This window comes from Syngnathus typhle, linkage group LG14 (assembly GCF_033458585.1).
Source record: "Syngnathus typhle isolate RoL2023-S1 ecotype Sweden linkage group LG14, RoL_Styp_1.0, whole genome shotgun sequence".
NCBI lineage: Eukaryota > Metazoa > Chordata > Actinopteri > Syngnathiformes > Syngnathidae > Syngnathus > Syngnathus typhle.
This window is the reverse complement of record NC_083751.1, coordinates 11,569,543-11,589,154: the sequence shown is the minus strand read 5'-3', so window position 1 is coordinate 11,589,154 and position 19,612 is coordinate 11,569,543. Positions and strand designations below refer to the sequence as shown.

Here is a 19,612-nt window from a genome sequence, read left to right as displayed (position 1 = left end):
GTTAAATAAACTATTAGTCTGGTAATCTACTATTTCACCGGGCTACACAAATAACACTGAGATGATGGAATTTTAAAAATATTTTCATATTTTCAAAGTTTGGTATGGGGGTAAAAACGATTTTCTTTTTGTTGATAGGAACAAAGTCCATCCATCCATCCATCCATCCATCCATCCATCCATCCATCCATCCATCCATCCATCCATCCATCCATCCATCCATCCATCTTCTTCATCTCCATCTTCGACCCATAGCTCATGACCATAGGTGAGGGTAGGAGCGTAAATCGACCGGTAAATTGAGAGCTTTGCCCTTTGGCTCAGCTCTCTCTTTACTCTCGATGCTGAGGTCCCCAAACCGGACACCCTCAACGCCTCGGCTGCGCCTAGAAATTCTGTCCATAAAAATTATGAACAGAATCTGTGACAAAGGGCAGCCTTGGCGGAGTCCAACCCTCACTGGGAACAAATCCGACTTACTGCCGGAAATGCGGACCAAACTCTGGCATCGGTGATACAGGGACCGAACCGCCCTTATCAGTTGGCTCGGTACCCCGTACTCCCGAAGCACCCCCCCACAGAACCTCTCCAAGTCCACAAAACACGTGGATTGGTAGGGCGAACTCCCATGCACCCTCGAGGATCCTGCTGAGGGCCAGGACGAAAGCCACACTGTTCCTCCTGAATCCGAGGTTCGACCTTCCGACGGACCCTCCTCTCCAGCACCCCTGAATAGACCTTACCAGGGAGGCTGAGGAGTGTAATTCCCCTGTAATTGGAACACACCCTTCGGTCCCCCTTCTTAAAGAGGGGAACCACCACCCCAGTCTGCCAATCCAGAGGCACTGTCCCCGATGTCCACGCGATGTTGTAGAGACGTGTCAGCCATGACAGCCCCACAACATCCAGAACCCTTAAGAAATCCGGGCGGATCTCATCCACCCCCGGGGCCTTGCCACCGAGGAGTTTTTTAACTACCTCAGTGACTTCGACCCCAGAGATTGGAGAGTCCGCCTCAGAGTCCCCAGGCCCTGCTTCCACAATGGAAGGCGTGTAGGTGGAATTGAGGAGGTGTTCTAAGTATTCTCCCCACCGACACACGCCGAGTCGAGGTCAGCACGCCATCTCCACTGTAACAGTGTCTGCACTGCTACCCCTGTGACGTGCACTGCTTCCCCTCCTGAGACGCCGGATGGTGGACCAGAATTCTCGAGCTCGAGCCGAAGTCATTCTCCATGCCCTCGCCACTCCTCCCACGCCCGGGTTTTTGCCTCAGCAACCGCTGAAGCCGCGTTCCGCTTGGCCATCCGGTACCTGTCAGCTGCCTCCGGAGTCCCGCAGGCCAAAACGGCCCGATAGGACTCCTTCTTCAGCTTGACGGCATCCCTTACCGGCGGTGTCCACCAGCGGGTTTGGGGATTGCCGCCACGACAGGCACCAATGACCTTACGGCCACAGCTCCGGTCGGCCGCCTCAACAATGGAGGCGCGGAACAAGGTCCACTCGGACTCAATGTCCCCCGCCTCCCCCGGGACATGGGAGAAGCTCTGCCGGAGGTGGGAGTTGAAGTTCTTCCTAACAGGGGATCCCGCCAGATGTTCCCAGCAGACCCTCACAGAGCGTTTGGGTCTGCCAGGTCGGACCGGCATCTTCCCCCACCATCGGAGCCAACCCACCACCAGGTGGTGATCAGTTGACAGCTCCGCCCCTCTCTTCGCCCGCGTGTCCAAAACATGCGACCGCAAATCCGATGACACGACTACAAAGTCGATCATCGAACTGCGGCCTAGGGTGTCCTGGTGCCAAGTGCACACATGAACACCCTTATGTTTGAACATGGTGTTCATTATAGAAAATCCGTGTCGAGCACAGAAGTCCAATAATAGAACACCGCTCGGGTTCAGATCGTGGGGCAGTTCCTCCCAATCACGCCCTTCCAGGTCTCACTGTCATTGCCCACGTGGGCATTGAAGTCACCCAGTAGAACGATGGAGTCCCCAGAAGGAGCGCTCTCCAGCACTTCCTCCAGGGACTCCAAGAAGGGTGGGTACTCTGAGCTGCCGTTTGGTGCATAGACACAAACAACAGTCAGGACCCGTCCCCCCACCTGAAGGCGGAGGGAGGCTACCCTCTCGTTGAATCCCAATGTGCAGGCGCCCAGCCGGGGGGTGGGGGGGGCAATAAGTATACAACAAAGTCACTCGTATTTATAAAAAACAATGTTGAATGCTCTAACTTCCAGTTCGAAACGGGCCACTTCTTTGAGTTGACTTACCCCAGCGTGCCCCCTGCAGGTGACATGGAGGAAGGCATCTTCGGACAAGGCGTCACCACCGGTGCCCCGAGGGCTGGTGCACGACCTGGGCGGCGGGGCCCGAGGAGCGGGCAGCGGGACGGAGCCGTCGGAGGGCGGCCGGGCTCACGTGCAGAAGAGCGACGAGAGCGCCTCGCACTTTGATCCCGACACGGGCAGTGGGATGCTCTTCCTCAGCAACGTGACGGTGGCACATGCCGGCGTGTACGAGTGCGAGGCCTGGAACGCGGGCGGCACAGTGCGGGTCACCTTCCAGCTTGCCATCAACTCTTCGTCCTCGTCTATCTGGGCCGGCTGGGCACAGGCGGCGCCCCTCGACACGCCGGTGTGGCCGCGCCTGCGGAGTGGCGGCGGTGAGGTGAGCCAGGAGCCACTCTACGCTCTGGGCAGCATGGCCTTTGGCGCACTGGCCGCTGCCACGCAGATGGCCATCGCCGCCGGCATCTCGCTGCTGGTGCTCACCGCGCTGCTGCTGGTCGCCATGATCTACAGCCGACGACTGCGAGAACACAAGGACCAGCACGCTGCGAACAAGGTAAGCGCGCACCCGCAGGCTTGCATCAGGCTTAGAACAAGTTGCCCTTTTTTCTTGCCGAAGAGGCATCGCTTTTGGACGTGTCCAAGAAGTTTGAATTTTTGGATCAGGAAATACAGTAATCCCTCGTTTATCGCGGATAATTGGTTCAAAAAACCACCCGCGATAAATGAAATCCGCGAAGTACGGTCACCCTCTCATCTGTACTTTTTTTTTTTTATCTGTACATTTTTTGTGTGTCAATAAATGTATATGAAACCATTTAAGTGCATATATTATTATTATTATTAGAACATTAATTGTTTCAAACATGTAAATAATACATTAATAGTATAAATAACATACAGAAAATTCTGTATAAATATTGAAAATAATATACGTGTGTGCGTGTAACATGTTAAGAAGTACTGGGAAGGCTAATGAGTTAGCGGAAAGATGCTAATTCGCGATCTTGCTAACACGCGAAAACGGACCTCTAAAGTAATGTAAACGAACATTTGGCGCAATTATACATTGTTCTAAAGGTTTGACACGTGATCGTTAATTTCTCATGTTAGGAGACCCACTTACATCGTCAATGACTCCTGTACCACTGTAACCGACATACCGTAATTTCCGGACTATAAGTCGCTCCGGAGTATAAGTCGCATCAGCCATAAAATGCCCAAAAATGTGAAAAAAAACATATAAGTCGCTCCGGAGTATAAATTGCATTTTGGGGGGCAATTTACTCGACAAAATCCAGCACCAAGAACAGACATGAACGAGCAACAATAGGCTAAACGATACGGTATGCTAACGTGACAAACACAAACGAGGAGCTGAGAACGGGCCTGACGTAACATTCAGTTATTTAAAAAAAAACATTACATAAACAACAATATTATCAAACCATTTGTGTCACTCCAAATCATTAAATCCATTGATCAAATTTCTCCTCCTTTATGTCATCCTGGTGACAGAGGACATGTCCAGAGGACATGGCGCTTTAAAGTGTTAATTACCTTATTAGATTTTTTTCTCTCTATTTTTCATGTTTTGAATATGTTCAAGATAAAGATATCAAAGCATGTGAAGTGATCAACTATACTAAAAATAACATGTGAAGTGGTCAACTATATTTGTAAGTGATGTGTTAATGATGAAGTTAAAATTTGTGAAAATAAAACATACAAGTCGCTCCTGAGTGTAAGTGGCCCCCCCACCCAAACTATGGAAAAAAAACACGATTTATAATCCGAAATTACGGTATGTACACGAATTTAAAACAGGAAGTGGTATTGCCTGAAAACGGCCTTCAAAATAAATCACCCTACCTCAAATCAAAGCACGGCTGAATAACATAAATAACATGGAGAATTCTAGAACAACTTTCATCATTATAATTTTTTTTACAACAGGGTACAAGTGTACATACCGTTTTTTGGCTAATGGCTTTTTTTTCTATGAAGAACCCAGAGAGAGTTATTTACCGGGATTTTCCATGTATAATGCGCCCCCATGTATGATACTAAAAATGGCATGTTGATGCTGGAAAAAAGCCTGTACCCATGTATAATACGCACCCAAATTTTGACTCCTACTTAAATCCGTAAACGTAAAATTATTTCAGAAAAAATATCCTCTTTGGGAACAACCGGATGTTATTCTGCCGGTCAGTATCACTGCGCATGTGCTAGCAAACTCGATAGCGAAGAAATGTTTCGGATTTGTGTAGGGTACATTGTGACAGCAAACGAGCAGGTGATCGAGCAAGCGTCTGATACGAGAGCATTGTGTTCGTATGGAGCGTGTTTGAAGTGAACAGCAGAGAAGAAAGCGCATCTGTAATGGCGGCCTCCGTATCATATCCGGATTTAAAAAAAAAAAAAAAAGAAGAGAAGAATTTTAATGTTTTTTTGTACTCATGTATAATGCGCACCCCAGATTATAGGACAATAAATTAGTTAAATTTTGCGCATTATACATGGAAAAAAAACGTACTGTAAATATGTTTTTAGAACTCTTATTACTATAACAATTTTTCTATAACAAGGTACAACACTGTAAATATGTTTTTACAACTCTTATTATAACCATTTTTTAATAAAAAGTTTGTGCCATAATTTCTCAATTTAGAAGTTTTATTTTGACTTTAAAAAAAAATAATAATTGGGAAAAAGAAATCCACGATGTAGTGAAACCGCAATAAACGAACCGCGATGTAGCGAGGGATTACTGTACTTTTACTTTTAGGATGTGATAGTGAGACCTTTTTTTTTTCTTCCCCTCTCCACCCAATTGTTTTTTAATGTAAACATTTTTCCCCTAGAAATTCTCACTTTAGCAGGACTAATGCTGTTTGGTTTGTCTTCAAAGAGACTGCAAGAATGCGCGGTTGAAGTTCAAATTGTTGTTGTGCGTCAGGAGGAAAGCATCCTTTACCTGAACGACTACTCGGACGGGCCGACCACGTTCGCCCAGCTGGAAGAGTTCCGGGACGAGCGTGGCCACGAGATGTTCATCCTGAACCGTGCCAAACCCGTGTTGCCACCGGCCCTGCCCGCTGCCCCCCCTGACGCCGGCGGCCCCTCTGGCTCCTTGGCAACCGGCCCACCTCCCAGCCCCTCGCTCCCCACCGCTGAGGCGGACAGCGACATTCAGACCGCGCGAAGAATTGCTGGCGAGGGTGGCGAGGCGGAGCCGGTCATGACGCCAGAGGGCGAGGGGGTCTTTGTCAACCACGCCGGCTTGTTTGTGGACTCCCTGACGGCCTACGAGATCAACTGCTGAATACAGGCCGACACTGTGACCCGATGGCTGTGCTTTTATCAAAACTCCTTGGACAAACACTGAGCAGCTTTCTGGACTTTCGTGTACTGGCGCATGTGCTTCTCCTTCGTACTCGTCTTCTTTGGAAAGTGAGCAAGAGAAAATAGAATTTTGCAGACAAACCGGGCTTGTCCTTTGAAAATAGCAGCGAAAGATGGAGGGTCACCTGACATCGTTTGGTGATGACAACGGCTGTATGTTGTTTGCAAGTGCAATTTTGTCCTCACTGTTAAAGTAAAAAGCACCACGTGGAGGACAATATCGAGAACCCAAGGTTGATTTATTTGAGAAATCAGAGCTCTGTAACAAGGGTGCAACTTCATAAACATAGGTGGAGCGCAGTGTGTGTGCTTAGTTGGGAAAGTAGGCTGAAGGTGTTTTGCTGCGCGGAAACTCTGAGAAGGAAAGACAAGAATCGGCTGGTGAGCGTGCCCAAGGTTCAAGGTGTGACGTGGCCGTGCCGTTTTGTGCTATCACGAGTGTGCGACATCACCTCTGGCGATGAGCGCGTCGGGAGACTCGCGAACGGAGCCGCCGCCGCCGTCATCTCTCCTCTTGAAGTATTTGGCATCCAGACCGCCAACGCTCGGGCTCGCTCTGTTATAGAGAAATTCACATTTCACTCTCACGTTTCCTCTTCTGGAGAGGAAGCCGTCTCAAGCGACTCACGCTGGCTTGTAGACAACATCGGGCATTGCGGGACTTTTGCTCACGTGAGGATAAAAGTGAGCCTGCAGGGGACAAAGAAAAAGACGGAAGATGGCGAGCAAACACGTGCATCCCATCCACAAAGATGACGGCGCTCTCTTACCGCTGACGTCATGGCGGCGGTCGGCGGCGTGCTCCGTGGCGGCTCCGCAAGCATCTCGCTCAGCCGCTTCTCGCTCAGCCGCTTCTCGTTCAGTTGCCTGTTTATCCAGCCGATCACTGACAACAACACAGACAAAAGATGCCACATGAAAACGCCGCGTGCCCGAGACGAGGCGGACGCTTGCGCTCACCATTCTCATTGCTCTGCAGCAGCTCCTTCGACTCGGCCAGCTTCTTCATGCTGGACTCCAGCTGTTCCTTCAGACTCGCAACCTGACAAAGCGCGTGCGCGCACAGGTAAGTCAACAAAAAGCACATGCAGACATGCAGATTCACAAAACACATACATAGAAAGCCAACAGACTGGTACTGCAGGCACGTGCAAAAAGCGAGCGAAATGCAAAGTGAGCCACACGCAAGACACGCAAGCACGGGCTCGATTCACCTGCTGGTCCTTGTGCTGCAGCTGCTGGTGAGCATCGCGCACTTCCCCCTGTGCTCGCTCCAGCTGGGTGGAGGTGTCGCGCAGCACTTTCTCCTGCTCCACCAGTGCCACGTTCTTGTCCTTGTTCTTGCTCTGCTGAACTTGCAGCTCGCACCAGAATTTCTTGATAATCTCGTTGGCCTAACAACAGCGCCAGATGTCACAATACTGAGTCTCTTGGCAGCTTAAATGCAGGCCCCATCCATTCCCAGTCCTCGCCAAAATAATTGGCGGCGCCGCCGCAATTGATTCTCTTGCGAGACACCAAATGGTGTCCAATAAGCAGCAGGCGGGCAATCTGCTAAAAAGCTTTGCGCGACCGCGGCCACCACGCACATTTCGATACTGTTAGACGACGAGCGAGACGACAAACCTTCTTCAAGTCTGCGGACAAAATCTCCACCTGGGCGTCGAGCTTTCGTAGTTTAGCTTCTTTGCTGCGGGCGTCCTCCTCGAGGGTTTCCTACACAACAAAGAGGAGGTGGCGTGTTGTGGTGTGGCGCGACAGCCCCCTCCTGACTGGGCCAGCCGGCGCCGACCTTCTCCTGTTGTGCCGCCTTCAGTGCCTCCCGAGTGCGACTCGCGTTTTGCTCGCGGTCTTTGGCTTCCTGCTCCAGCGTCCCCACACGCGTCTGCAGCTGTTGGCCCAGTCGCTCGTTGGCGTGAAGCGCTGTCTCGGCCGAGTCCCTCTGGCGCCGCATCGACGCCACCTGCTGCTGGAAGCGCTGGCACTCCTGCGCGCACGCAACACAAGCCATCGAGCCATACAGGACTGTCTCAGAAAATTTGAATATTGTGATAAAGTTCTTTATTTTCTGTAATACAATTAAAAAAAACAAAAATGTCATACATTCTGGATTCATTACAAATCAACTGACATATTGCAAGCCTTTTATTATTTTAATATTGCTGATTATGGCGCACAGCTTAAGAAAACTCAAATATCTCAAAATATTAGAATATCATGAAAAGGTATACTAGTAGGGTATTCAACTAATCACTTGAATTGTCTAACTTGAAACACCTGCAAGGGTTTCCTGAGCCTTGAAAAACATTCAGCTTGGTTCAGTAAACTAAATCACAAGTATGGGGAAGACTGCTGATTTGAATGCGGTCCAGAGGACCATCATGGACACCCTCCATCAGGAGGGTAAGACACAATAAGAAATTTCTCAAAGAGCAAGCTGTTCACAGAGTGCAGTTTCAAAGCACATCCACAAAAAGTCTGTTGGAAGGGGGAAATGTGGCAGGAAACGCTGCACAACCAAGAGAGATGACCACAGCCTTAACAGCATTGTGAAGAAAAGTCGCTTCCAGAATTTGAAGGAGCTTCATAGACTGTGGACTGAAGCTGGAGTCCAGGTATCAAAAGCCACTGTTCACAGACGTGTCCGGGAAATGGGCTACAATAGCCGTATTCCCATGGTCAAGCCACTTCTGAAGCGTTTGACTTGAGCTCTGGAAAAGAAGCACTAGACAGTTGCAGAGTGGTCCAAAGTCCTCTTTTCAGACGAAAGCAAGTTTTGTATTTCATTTGGAAGTCAAGGCGCCAGAGTCTGGCGCAAGGCTGGAGAGGAGCAAAATCCCAGTTGCTTGAAATCCAGTGTGAAGTTCCCACAGTCAGTGATGGCTTGGGGAGCCATGTCAGCTGCTGGTGTTGGTCCACAGTTTTTCATTGAGTCCAGAGTAGAGATGTACCGATCCGATATCTGGATCGGATATCGGCCCCGATATCAACAAAATAGATGGATCGGGTATCGGAAAATGCAGCCGATCTGTGAGCCGATACTTTCCTTAATCTATTAGGACGCGGGCTACGTCATACGTCAGCAGCACGTGTGCCGCATGCCACGAGAGTTTTCTAAACAAACGCAAACATGGAGCGAACGTTCGCTTCTCTTCCCCGGGTTGCTAAGCGGACGTCAAACCCTGCGCGTTCGCTTCTCTTCGGGTTGCTAATGGGACGTCAAAGGCTGCGCGTTCGCTTCTCTCCCGAATCGGGGGGGTGGGGGGGGTGGGGGGGCTAATCGGATGTCAAACCCTGCGTGTTCGCTTCTCTTCCGGGGGGGTGTTAATGGGACGTTAAACGCTTTGTGTGGCGGGCTCCATCTAGTGTGGAAACTGAGAAGCTAAGCTCAAGCTTCTTGTGCGGGCCATATTCAATTATGTTTTCAGAATTTGCTGCGGGCCAATAAAAACTGGACCGTTAGTTTGGACACCCCTAATTTAGAGCAAAGAACTGTGTAGTCTGCCTGATGCCATTGCCTTTGGTCTTTTCTGTTCCACATGTAGAGTTATGTAGCTTGTTAAGTCCCTCCATGCCACGCCGCATTGATGCAGTAATCCGTGCAAAAGGATTCCCAACCAAGTACTGAGTGCATTAATGGACATTTTCAAATGTTTGATTTTGTTTTGCTGTGATAAATCTTTTTTTTTTACTTGGTCTGAGGAAATATTCAATTTTTTTTAGATAGGATTTTTGAGTTTCTTAAACTGTAGGCCAGGGGTGGCCAACCAGTCAGAGACTAAGAGCCACATTTTTTTTACTGTGTACCGCAAAGAGCCCCCCCCCCCCTCGAAGCGAACACGCAGCGTTTGACATCCCATTACTAAACCAACCAACCAACCCCCCCCCCCCCCCGAAGCGAACACGCAGCGTTTGACGTCTCATTAACAACCCCCCTCCCCCGAAGCGAACGTAAAGGAGCCGCATGAAACCGCATGCGGCTCGCGAGCCGTGGGTTGGCCACCCCTGCTGTAGGCCATAATCAGCAATATTAAAATTATAAAAGGCTTGCAATATTTCAGTTGATTTGTAATGAATGCAGAATGTATGACATTTTTATTTTTTAATTGCATTACAGAAAATAAAGAACTTTATCACAACTGACTTTATGGACTGGTGCCATGGTTGGAACTATGGGCCTTGGCTTCAAGAGTGTGAAGCTCGTACTCTTGAGTTCACTTTGCTGAGTCATTGTATAGGCAGTGGAATTTTACACCTAACTATTGTTTTCATGGGCTCTCTATCTGGCGCTGTGAATATGACAAAAATGGCAGACGTACCTTCTCGGCGGCCACCAGTTTGGCCTTGAGGTCCCTGAGGGCGGCCTGGTTTTGGTAGTCCCTGTCACTCAGCTCCCCACAGGAGGTCTCCAGCTGCACCAGGCGGCTTTGCATCTGCTGGCTGTCGCGCTGGTGAGCGCGCTCCAGATCCTGACAGTGCTTTTGCGTCTGCTGCTGCTGGCGCTCCTGCAACTGTGACATATCATCATCACTCGGCGCCACAGGGTTGGCCGGAGGGGGTTGGGGAGTCGGGCTTACGTCGGCCGCCTTCTCCTGCTCACGGCGCAACTCGTCAGCGTGGCGGCTGCAAAGCGAGTTCTTCTCAAGAGTCCATTCCAGACGCATGCGCTCCACCTCCGACAGCGTCTGGCGAGATACGTGACGCCGAACCTAATTCAATCTCATTTTAAAAGGTTTAGTTTTAGATGGACCGATTATCGGAACTCTGCACCTCAGAGTTTGCCTGTCTGAGGTGCGATTATCATTTTAGTGAAATGCACTTCAGCATTTCACTAAAATGATAATCGGTCCGTTATTACGGAGTACTGGTGCGAGGCCGAAATTGCACATTTGGACAATTTCAAGTTTGCGTATCGAAATAATGAATCACAGAACAAAGCAGCTGTCAATTCATTTGATAAAAAATGCCTTGTCAATTAATTATTGTAGCTGCAGCTTGTTCTGTTTTTAGATTTAGCAACAAAAAATGGCAACAAGAAACAGAACCTGCTCGGCGTTGTTGAGCCGCCTCGTCAGATCATCTTCTGTCTTTTTCAATTTTAGCTCCAGTGCTTCCTTCTCAGCCTGAAACGCAATAAGACGACGTTGACAGTTGTCAAGAGCCATTTTGGTCATCCCCATTGAAAGAATAAGACGGAAAATAAGTTAGAACGTAAAGCAGTAGTCTTTGATTAAGTTAACTCCTAAAATAATTTGGTAATCAAAGAATTGTTCATGTACTTATTTTAAATCATAAATAACGAGCTATTTACTTCCAACTAGATTCAATCGAACTAACTCAAACAAAAGACTTCATTATCCAAATTCACATTTTCACATAGACCAGTTCATCGGGTATTGAGTGGGCCCATCTGTCCGATTTCAAAATGTGCATGGGCCCCAGAATCGTCCTGCCCTTGGCGTGTCACCTTGACAGAGGCCAGACAGGCAGCCAAGTAGTCTTTGACGTGCTTGTCAGAGCCCTGCGTCAGCCGCAGAGAAAGCTGGTTGCTGTGCTTAAAGGAGTTGGTCTCCATCACGCTCAGCTGGCCGGGGCCATCCAGTGACGGCGAGTCGCAGGAGAACAGCAGCTGGAACCTGCACACCATCAAAAAAATCAAATTAATTAAATTTATTTTTTTTAAAAAACAAGCGGCTCCCATAGCGAAAACATCTTGATGTCGAGGGGGGGTAGGTGGGGGGGCAGCGGAGTACCTGGGATGGCTGCAATTCTGCTCTGACTGACATTGACGAAGAAGCTGCACCAGCATCTCAGGGAATGACGCAAATTCAATCAATAACTCCTGCTGGACTTTCAAACTAAACAGAAAAATAAAAGAGCACTTGAAAAAAAAAGCACATTGATGCAGGAAATGGAATTGTGGCTACTTCTTAGGCAAACCTTTGGAAATCTTCCTCAGAGATTGTGAGGCTGAAGAAAAAATGCGGATCCTCGTCATTGGTCAATCTTACCAAAAGATCCTGATGAGCAGAAGAGAGACAATGGATTTCAGGTCGCTTCACTTAAATCTCCCATTAAAGGGTTTCCACCAGCATTCATACCACAGAGTGGGTAAAGAAAAGACATATATGAGCGTAACTCAATAGGCTTCTAGAAAAGGCTGCCACAAAGAAAACCAACAAGAGCCAAAGTTACAAGTCAGCAATCCAAAGCAACTAAGACAAGAAACAAAGGCAAAAAGTAACAGTAGGCCAGCTGGTAAGAGTCCTAAATGTTGTAAATGATCCCGAGGTTTGCCACATATGTATGTAAGTCCTGTCTCCCCCTCACACCCCGTCGGATCATTGTTGTCTTAATGTCTTTTTGGTTCCTGTTGTCGTACGGTCTTGCTGTCGTCATGTCCTGCTGTCTTCTTGTTTCACGTCCTGGTCAGTCACTCAAGTTATTGTTTTGTTAAGTTAAGTTGTTAAGTTTTTTTTTTTTTTCTTTTTCTTTTGGTATGGCGCCGTAAGTGGCTGCCTCCCAGCAGTGTTCTCTCTTTTCCTCTTTATTTCTTTCTTTTCTCCTTTTTCTTTCTGTCTTTTTGTCCATTCGGCGATGCTGGTGCCTTCTACCGCACCTCGGTATCTCTTCGGATCGGATATTTTGTATTATTTTTTTTTCTTCCTGGGACCGGGATCATCGGTCGAGACCGGCGTAACTCTACGGCGGCTTCCTGCTTATCCGGGCAGTGATGACCGGGTCCCTCGCCTTGGCCTTGCAGCCGCAACCCCTGTGGGGAGTCCGCTCCCTCGTGCTCGTCGGAACCAACGACTTTCGCCATGCTAGCCCCGTGGTGACCATCTGCACGTGCACCCGACTGGGTGCCCAGGACGCTGCTCACACGTTTGCCTGCTTTGTGATGTTTTTCACCGATTCACGACCACGGTCCATTGGGCGCCGTTGAACTGGACTGCCCCTACACCTGTCTATGGACCCCGTGGAGGCTATTAATGTGTTTTGGGGTGTTCTCTTGTATTGAGGGGTGCTGGTTGGCCACAGTTACTTTTTTTCCTTTGTCTTTTATCTTTGTTTTGCTTTGATGGCTTTTATCTTGAGCACTTTCTGGCTTTCTTTGTGGCGCCGTTGTGTGGCAGCCTTATGAGAGCCTGTTGAGTTGCGCTCATGCCATTTGTGCGTCTTTTGTATACCCACTCTGTGGTATGAATACTGCTGGGGCCTGAATTTCCCCACCCCTGGGGATCAATAAATATTCAATCAATCAATCAATCAATCAATTTTATGTTGGCGTTTCGCTAGAGGACTGACTGCTCTTGAAATATGCAATAATTCAAAGCAAGGAGTGCTCAAGGACTTTCTTATTCGAAATAAATGCCATACTCACTCGTTTGCAAACGGCACTTGTGCTCGACTGACGCTCAATGGTGACGCGGATGCGTGCTTTTCTGTATTAACAGGAAAACATACCTTATCATACAGATGAAACCATTCTATTTTTTTCCCCTCCGAAATCAGTAATTTATCCAGGTAAAGTCAAAAAGCTTCGGATGAAGGCCAACCTGGCTGCGGCAAAACAAAAGCCAATACGAGACAGATACAATGAATTACAAAGAAAGATCAAAGAACATACACACAAAACAAGTCATCGGAACTTGACAGTGCAATGACAGTACACGCAGGTAGCGCAACTCGTGCGTGAGAGTTGGGCGCTCAAGCAGGACGCGTACGCGGCTAACTTGTCAAATGACAAAACAAAAACAAAATACCAAAATACCTTTCATCACAGTGTCGACATCTAATTATGACTTTGACAACGTCGCTAAAAATTGCCTCCATGTTGGCCCGCCGTTGCGATTGTATTTCTTCTTCTTTGGTAAGCTTATCTTCTCCGCCGACGGACTGTCGGCAAATTACGCGTTACCGCCCTCTTTTGGGAGAACTGGTGGTGCCGCAAACTTGATTTTCTATCAGTTTGCTGTTGCTGAGCTAAAGTTAATACTGTACATGTATTAAAGTCTTGGAAGAATGGCATTAGTCGTAATATTTTAAACATTATACTGCGAGCAGGCAGGCAGTTAAGGGAAGCTTTATACGTGCGTTCTTTGTCGTGTAATATTGCTTTCGTTCATTTGTTGGCAGTTAAACACGTGCTTCTTGCTTCTGCCACAATCCACTAAATTTAATCCCTAGAAGGGAAATTCACCTCATACGAGCAATGGAGGTCATTCTCTTACTAAAGCATGTTGATTATATTTATATAACTAATTAACATTTAGGCTGTAGTCAAATTCGACATGTGGTGACTGTATACAACCGGGTGAGCTCAACTATAACTAGAAGGCAAAACCAAGTAAGCAAACCAAAAATTAAACCCAAATGTTGACACTGTCAATGGAGAATTAGTTGGTTTATTTTCTATGTACATGATAAGTGTTATAAATATAATACACCATAAACACAAAAGGTGGCGCCATTGTCAGATTTAAAAACAAAACTCAAGATTGTTCGCTTTCTAATCTGAGTTTGCCGCGCTCGGACACCGGCACCGATTACATGATCGCGGCATCCCGCAGCATTCATGGGGAGGGCTCGTCAAACATTTAAGACATGCTGCACTTTTTCAGTTTCTTGGTCAAAAGTGAACCACATTGCTTTTTTTTTTTTTCTTTTACCTTGCAACTTCCCAAATGTCAATTGAAGCTGACCTTGATGAGACCCAAAGGAACAACTAATGCTGTCATCTGGTGGCACGCACGCACACTGCAGTTAGTGGTCGCATGAAAGCTCCTGATGAAAATCCAGGACACTAGCCTCCCTTTTGGGTTCTTCTTCACGTTGGCCCTTGCGGTGCGTGTTGCGGCAATGTCATTGGCTGCTGTCGGTGATGACAATAAGCGCTGGTCCGGCGCCGTGCTGCGCAACCTCCGTTTGGGCGTTGGCGTCGTCACGGTGATGGCCATCGAGGCACGGCGCGGCGCAGACTGCGTGCGTGTTGATGTTGTAGACGCCGGGCATGAGGAAGCAGGCTTGCAACTCCAGGTGACGCGTCTGCCGGGGACAAAGCGCCAGCCGGTAGCGGGTCTGGCCAACCCAGGTGAAGCTACACGCGCACTCGCTCCACTCAGAACTACACAAGATGTGGGGGGGGGGAGAAAGTCCTAGCGTGTGTTTTTGTGTACTTGCGTATGAATTTTTGCATGTCTGTGTGTCCATAAGTGAATGCGTTTGTATGTGTGAGTGAGCAGGCAAGGGCCAAACTTGAAAAAGCCACACACTCACCTGGTGGTTTTGTGCCTGAGGTCTACTGTGATATCCACATCAGTCCGGCAGCAGTTGGACAAAACCAAACAAACGGGAACCACACAAACACTGCACACAATAAACAATATTTACAAGTGCATTTGGCCACCTCGTTTGCATGTGCCCACGTGTGCGCGCCACCTGTCGTGTGCAAAGTCATGCGTGTATGTCTCCGAGTAGCGCAGGTTGCTCTTGATGAGTCGTGAGAGTTGCGTGGATGGCGGCACGGTGGGAGGTGGCGGATCCGACTTGAACTTGAGCAGAACCATCTCCTGAGTGTCCTGATAACGAGACAACACCTCGTGAGCGTGTGTGACATAGCAACAAGAACGCACAGACACTATGAGAGATGTGGCCCAGCTCAAGAGAAGCCGGATCGGGTCAACCCGCCGTCACATGGTGATACGCTAAACACAAAACGAGGCATCCAAAGATGTGGTCACCTGCTTGGGAGCGAGGGAAGTGGCCTCTTCGCCCACCGCCTGCAGCGCCACGTGGAGTTGACCTTCCAGGATCAGCTGCTTGCTGTCCTCCACCACGTAAGCCTGCACACATGAAAATTGCACTTCAAATTCCAAGTACGCGCCTTCTGTAACACACCTTTCTGAACAAACACGCACACACGCATGCAAACCTGACCTTCCAGATGACAATAATGTTGAGGTCCAGCCGGTCGCACTCGTTGACCACGCGGACCAAGTCCTCGCCCAGGCTTCTGCCGCCGGAGGGCGTCCTTGACCCCGAGGAGCAGGTGTCGGCACGGCAAGCCTTGGACGTCCGGCGGCAGCGGAAGAAGAAGTCGCCGCAGGGCGTGGCCGAACTTACGATCTGCACCCATATTGACAACAGTGATGACGTCAAGTGTCCTTCAACTCTATTCGATGGTACGCCCGTTATAATCGCACATTTTGTCAAATATCAGACAATTTGCCAGGATTGCGGACGGGGGCAGAATGAACCCCGCCACAGCCCTAAACCGAGTCGTGTGGGTCTACGTGCACAAAAGACGGCCGCTTGGCGTACCCGCTCGTCACTCAGATTGACATCGGCAAAGGTGAACATCTCGGCGCGGTCCAAGGAAGCTTCAAACACAAACACGAGGAACAATCAATGATTGAAGTGTGCGGTTGAGCATGTACATGGCAGCGACGCACCTCGGCGAGCTTTGCACGGTGCCGCTCTGAAACAAAGCTTGGCTCGCTCTTTGCTGCTTACTTTGCAGTCTGGAGGGAAAAAAAAAAAAAAAACCAGTCAATACCGGATGAAACCTTCCAAATCGTTCAACATGGCCAGAAAAGAACAAATGTGCTTAAACGTTACCACGTGTTCAACCACCTTGTCGGTGTTCCAAAGCGAAGAAACGCGCCGCGAACTGTTAGCCGATCAGCGTTGTGTAACCTGCGGGCGCTGTCATTTTGTACCTTTATCCTTGGCCGGGTTGATGCACTTGCTGAGGCTCCAGTGTTGACTGCCACTGGAAACTTGGACGATGTGGAACTCGCGCACGCCAGCGTCGCTCTGCGAGGCCAAAGGCAAATTATCAAGGTGAGCGGTGGCATCATAGCGCGACCCGAGGCTGATGCCGGGGTGCTTGCCGTGTTGATGTTTTCAACATCGATGAAGACCAGCGTGCTGCCGCCATCCTGGTCCTGTCCTTGCTGAGGAGGTATGGCGCTGGCGTGGGCCGACGCTTGAACGCTGAGAGAGCGACTGGCGCAAATAAACACCGAGTGACGAACCACCCGGTGGCTGAGGAGGAAGAGTGAGCTCATCATTGTCATCACATTGACACTTTTGCAGCAGTGCCATTTACTCGCTTGTGTTGGTCATTGCGGGGGTCTTATCACCTGAATTTCACAGACTTGGGCTGAGCAAAGACCCACGCTCATGTTAAAATCTTACTTGGTAAAAAATCGGTTGACAACATAACATCCATCACAGTGAACGAGTTAAGAAGAGAACAGTACCAAGTATAGAGTTATGGGGAACACCAGGGTCTTTCAAGCTGCAATGTGAATTGAATAGGGGTGTAAATCGCGGGTTTTGTCACGATACGATATCATATCGATACAAAGAACTACGATACGATATTTGCCGATATCTTAAAGCCTGCTGCGATTCATTCACGATATATCACGATATAGTGCTCTACGATCGATATATATTTTTTTTAAATAAAAAATATAGAACAATATCCTGATTTATAACAATTCATACGCAAAATCAACAAGGTACTGCAAACTCTTTATTTAGGAAATTACAAGAGTATTGTATTATACAAAGTGCTTATTTTAACACGGAACTTTGATGTCGTGTTTTTTCTTTAAATGTGCGGCGAGATTTGTGCTCCCTGAATATTTGATCACCGCATGGCAGGATTTACAAACTGCACGTGTCTTGTCCGTTGAGGCATCTTTTCTTTGGAATCCAAAGTGCTTCCAAACGAATGACTTGAAGCCTAAAGGGGAGCAAATTTCCTCGTCTTTTTGGACACTAGCCATAGCACCAGCCCAGGAGCCGCGTACTAGTTGTCGACTCCCCTTTCACGTGCCTGCTCTGCTCACAACACAACACGCCGCCGCGGCACTGCTCCCGGAAAGAGGAAGCAAGCAACAATGAAGTGGATTTCAAAATAAAGTCGCGTCTAATGTCCGAGGTCAAACACGGCGATATAAATCGATGTTTACGTTTAGCATCGATGCCAATAAATCGTAGAGCACTATATCGATTAATCGATGTGTATCGATGAATCGTTACACCCCTAGAATTGAATACTTGGGAGTGCGGTCAGGGAGAGAGGATTGACCGCAGAGACAGAAAGTGAGCCGATGAATGTCGATCATCAGGCAATGTCCCGAGTATGTGCGACATCTACCTGATCTTGCTTCGTTTGTCTGGGCTTTCATAGTAAAAGAGGAAGTTGATCTCATGGACTCCTTCCTGGTCAGGTCCTCGCAGCCAGAGCGGGAGCTGCACGGAATGTCCTGGCTCCAGCGTGCCGCCGACAGGGACGTCCACCACGTCAGACGTGGGCCCAAAGTCGTCGGCAGACACCAGCGTCTCACAGGCCGCGCCGGACCCGGGTGCCGCCGCCAGGGTTTTGTAGGCCGAGAAGTTCTCGGCAGAGGCGGGGCTAAGCGGCGTCAGCGGCGTGCCGGCCGACGGATTCCCGAATGTGAAGAATTCGGGGTGAGTGGACGCCACGCGTAGGCCGCATAGGGACACGCCGCTCACGTTGCAGAACTCCACGTACGCCTTGCGGATCTCGCCGCACAGCAGCGCTGTCGGGAACTGCAGGAAGAACACCTAACGCACACAAAAGGGAAGACACATCCCCATGGCGGACGAGCTGTTTGGTTTGTTTATTCACGCAAACAAATTACCTCCATGAGGGGCATCGGTGGCGTAACGATGGGCTCCAAGCGCCGGTCGGGTCCGTAGCGCACAAACATTTTGTCCTCTTTGGTGTGATTGAGTCGCGGGCCTCTGATCTTCAGGTCCTGCTTGCCGCTGACGATTATTGTCTCTGCCTTCTGCAGCCCTGTGAGAGGAGCGGCGTGTGGGATCTCACGTGACTGACGGACAGCAAAGGTTTGGTAAGGCGCCTTCTTGTTACCGTCATCGTCGTCCGGCGTCTCCGCCGGGGATGCAGCAGCCAGGTCATAGACCACGCCCGTGATACTCAGGCAGCCCGTCCGGTGCGGCAGCACCCTGAGTCGAGCCTGCGTTTACGAGTCGCAAAGGCTGTTATACACCAGACGCTAACAAAGATGAGCATCTTCAAGACAGCCACAGATCGTTATAACTCACCATTTTGGTTTCCTCGGGGGCCAAGTGGAAGTCCAGGATGGTCTCGGTAGTGACCACATCATCTGTCTGCCTTGACTGGAAAGGGAAAGCGGGACAGAGTTCATCAAACGCAGAGACAACAAACAAAAAACACGCATACAAGCGAGCAAATGGATAAGCATTTTGTCCTGGGAAAAGGCATCGCCGGAGGACGCTGACCTCTTGCTCCAACGTGTCCTGGTTGCTGACGAGTTCTTCTCCGGCGTCCTCCGCGGCGGCAGCAGCGTGGGTGTCGCGCGTAAACTTCCAGACCAGCGAGAGGCGAGATAGCGCCAGCGGAACTTTCAGAGGGTTTCTGAACACCACCTCCACCACCACCGGCTCTGCAAAGCACCACGCCGGAAGCGGGTCAACAAGCGGCAAGTATTTGTCGGGTGGCCGCATGTCAGCTGTGCAGTAATGAAGTCGGACAAACACATTAAATGACAAAACACCGTTCGGGCGAGACAGAGAGAGGCCGCTGCGTGTGCACGCGCCGCCATCTTGCATATGTATATGTAGCTCAAGTATACATACTGTAAAATGTTTTTAGAACTCTTATTATTATAACAACTTTTCTATAACAAGGTACAAGTGTACATACCGTAAATATGTTTTTAGAATTCTTATTATTATAACATTTTTTTATAACTAGGTACAATACTGTAAATATGATTTTAGAACTCTTATTATTACAACAACTTTTTTGTGGTCGCACTGCACTGGTCGCACTGCAATTGTGTGGACACTTCCTGCCTTCTGCTGGCGTGTGGACAACTTTCG

General features: G+C 48.9%; 3 protein-coding genes across 3 annotated transcripts; 1 reads left to right on the top strand and 2 right to left on the bottom strand.

The window, feature by feature from the left end:
- The first annotated feature begins 258 nt into the window (after window positions 1–258).
- On the top strand, window positions 259–5,856 carry LOC133167241 (leucine-rich repeat-containing protein 24-like). The gene is made up of 4 exons (XM_061297867.1): window positions 259–268; window positions 2,281–2,849; window positions 4,590–4,592; window positions 5,256–5,856. The coding sequence occupies exons 1-4, from the start codon at window positions 259–261 to the stop codon at window positions 5,619–5,621; spliced, it is 948 nt and encodes a 315-aa protein (XP_061153851.1). The 3' UTR covers window positions 5,622–5,856.
- Window positions 5,857–5,921: 65 nt separating this feature from the next.
- Window positions 5,922–13,595, bottom strand: LOC133167126 (spindle assembly abnormal protein 6 homolog). Its single transcript, XM_061297690.1, has 16 exons — window positions 13,476–13,595; window positions 13,086–13,146; window positions 11,642–11,721; window positions 11,455–11,559; window positions 11,169–11,337; window positions 10,747–10,824; window positions 10,279–10,386; window positions 10,021–10,212; window positions 7,494–7,688; window positions 7,328–7,417; window positions 6,916–7,095; window positions 6,662–6,743; window positions 6,472–6,587; window positions 6,330–6,391; window positions 6,154–6,257; window positions 5,922–6,055 (listed from the first exon to the last, which is right to left on the bottom strand). Exons 1-16 carry the CDS (start codon window positions 13,535–13,537, stop codon window positions 6,012–6,014), a joined length of 1,728 nt encoding a protein of 575 aa, XP_061153674.1. The 5' UTR covers window positions 13,538–13,595; the 3' UTR covers window positions 5,922–6,011.
- Window positions 13,596–14,093: 498 nt separating this feature from the next.
- On the bottom strand, window positions 14,094–19,234 carry LOC133167240 (trafficking protein particle complex subunit 8-like). The gene is made up of 14 exons (XM_061297866.1): window positions 19,010–19,234; window positions 18,812–18,886; window positions 18,618–18,723; window positions 18,385–18,542; window positions 17,877–18,307; window positions 16,597–16,750; window positions 16,423–16,519; window positions 16,156–16,224; window positions 16,025–16,083; window positions 15,641–15,829; window positions 15,445–15,546; window positions 15,143–15,282; window positions 14,981–15,070; window positions 14,094–14,828 (listed from the first exon to the last, which is right to left on the bottom strand). Exons 1-14 carry the CDS (start codon window positions 19,232–19,234, stop codon window positions 14,567–14,569), a joined length of 2,157 nt encoding a protein of 718 aa, XP_061153850.1. The 3' UTR covers window positions 14,094–14,566.
- Between the last annotated feature and the right edge of the window lie 378 nt (window positions 19,235–19,612).

Excerpts from the sequence above, each read along its gene's own strand:
- LOC133167126 (XM_061297690.1), bottom strand. The coding sequence starts at position 13,537 with ATGGAGGCAATTTTTAGCGACGTTGTCAAAGTCATAATTAGATGTCGA. Across the intron at positions 6,588-6,661 it reads GCTGCAGAGCAATGAGAATG|TGATCGGCTGGATAAACAGG; the intron begins GTGAGCGCAAGC and ends TGTTGTTGTCAG. Across the intron at positions 6,056-6,153 it reads CGACGCGCTCATCGCCAGAG|AGTTTCCGCGCAGCAAAACA; the intron begins GTGATGTCGCAC and ends TTTCCTTCTCAG.
- LOC133167240 (XM_061297866.1), bottom strand. The coding sequence starts at position 19,234 with ATGCGGCCACCCGACAAATACTTGCCGCTTGTTGACCCGCTTCCGGCG. Across the intron at positions 16,225-16,422 it reads CAACCCGGCCAAGGATAAAG|ACTGCAAAGTAAGCAGCAAA; the intron begins GTACAAAATGAC and ends TTTTCCCTCCAG. Across the intron at positions 15,830-16,024 it reads TCAATCTGAGTGACGAGCGG|ATCGTAAGTTCGGCCACGCC; the intron begins GTACGCCAAGCG and ends ATATGGGTGCAG.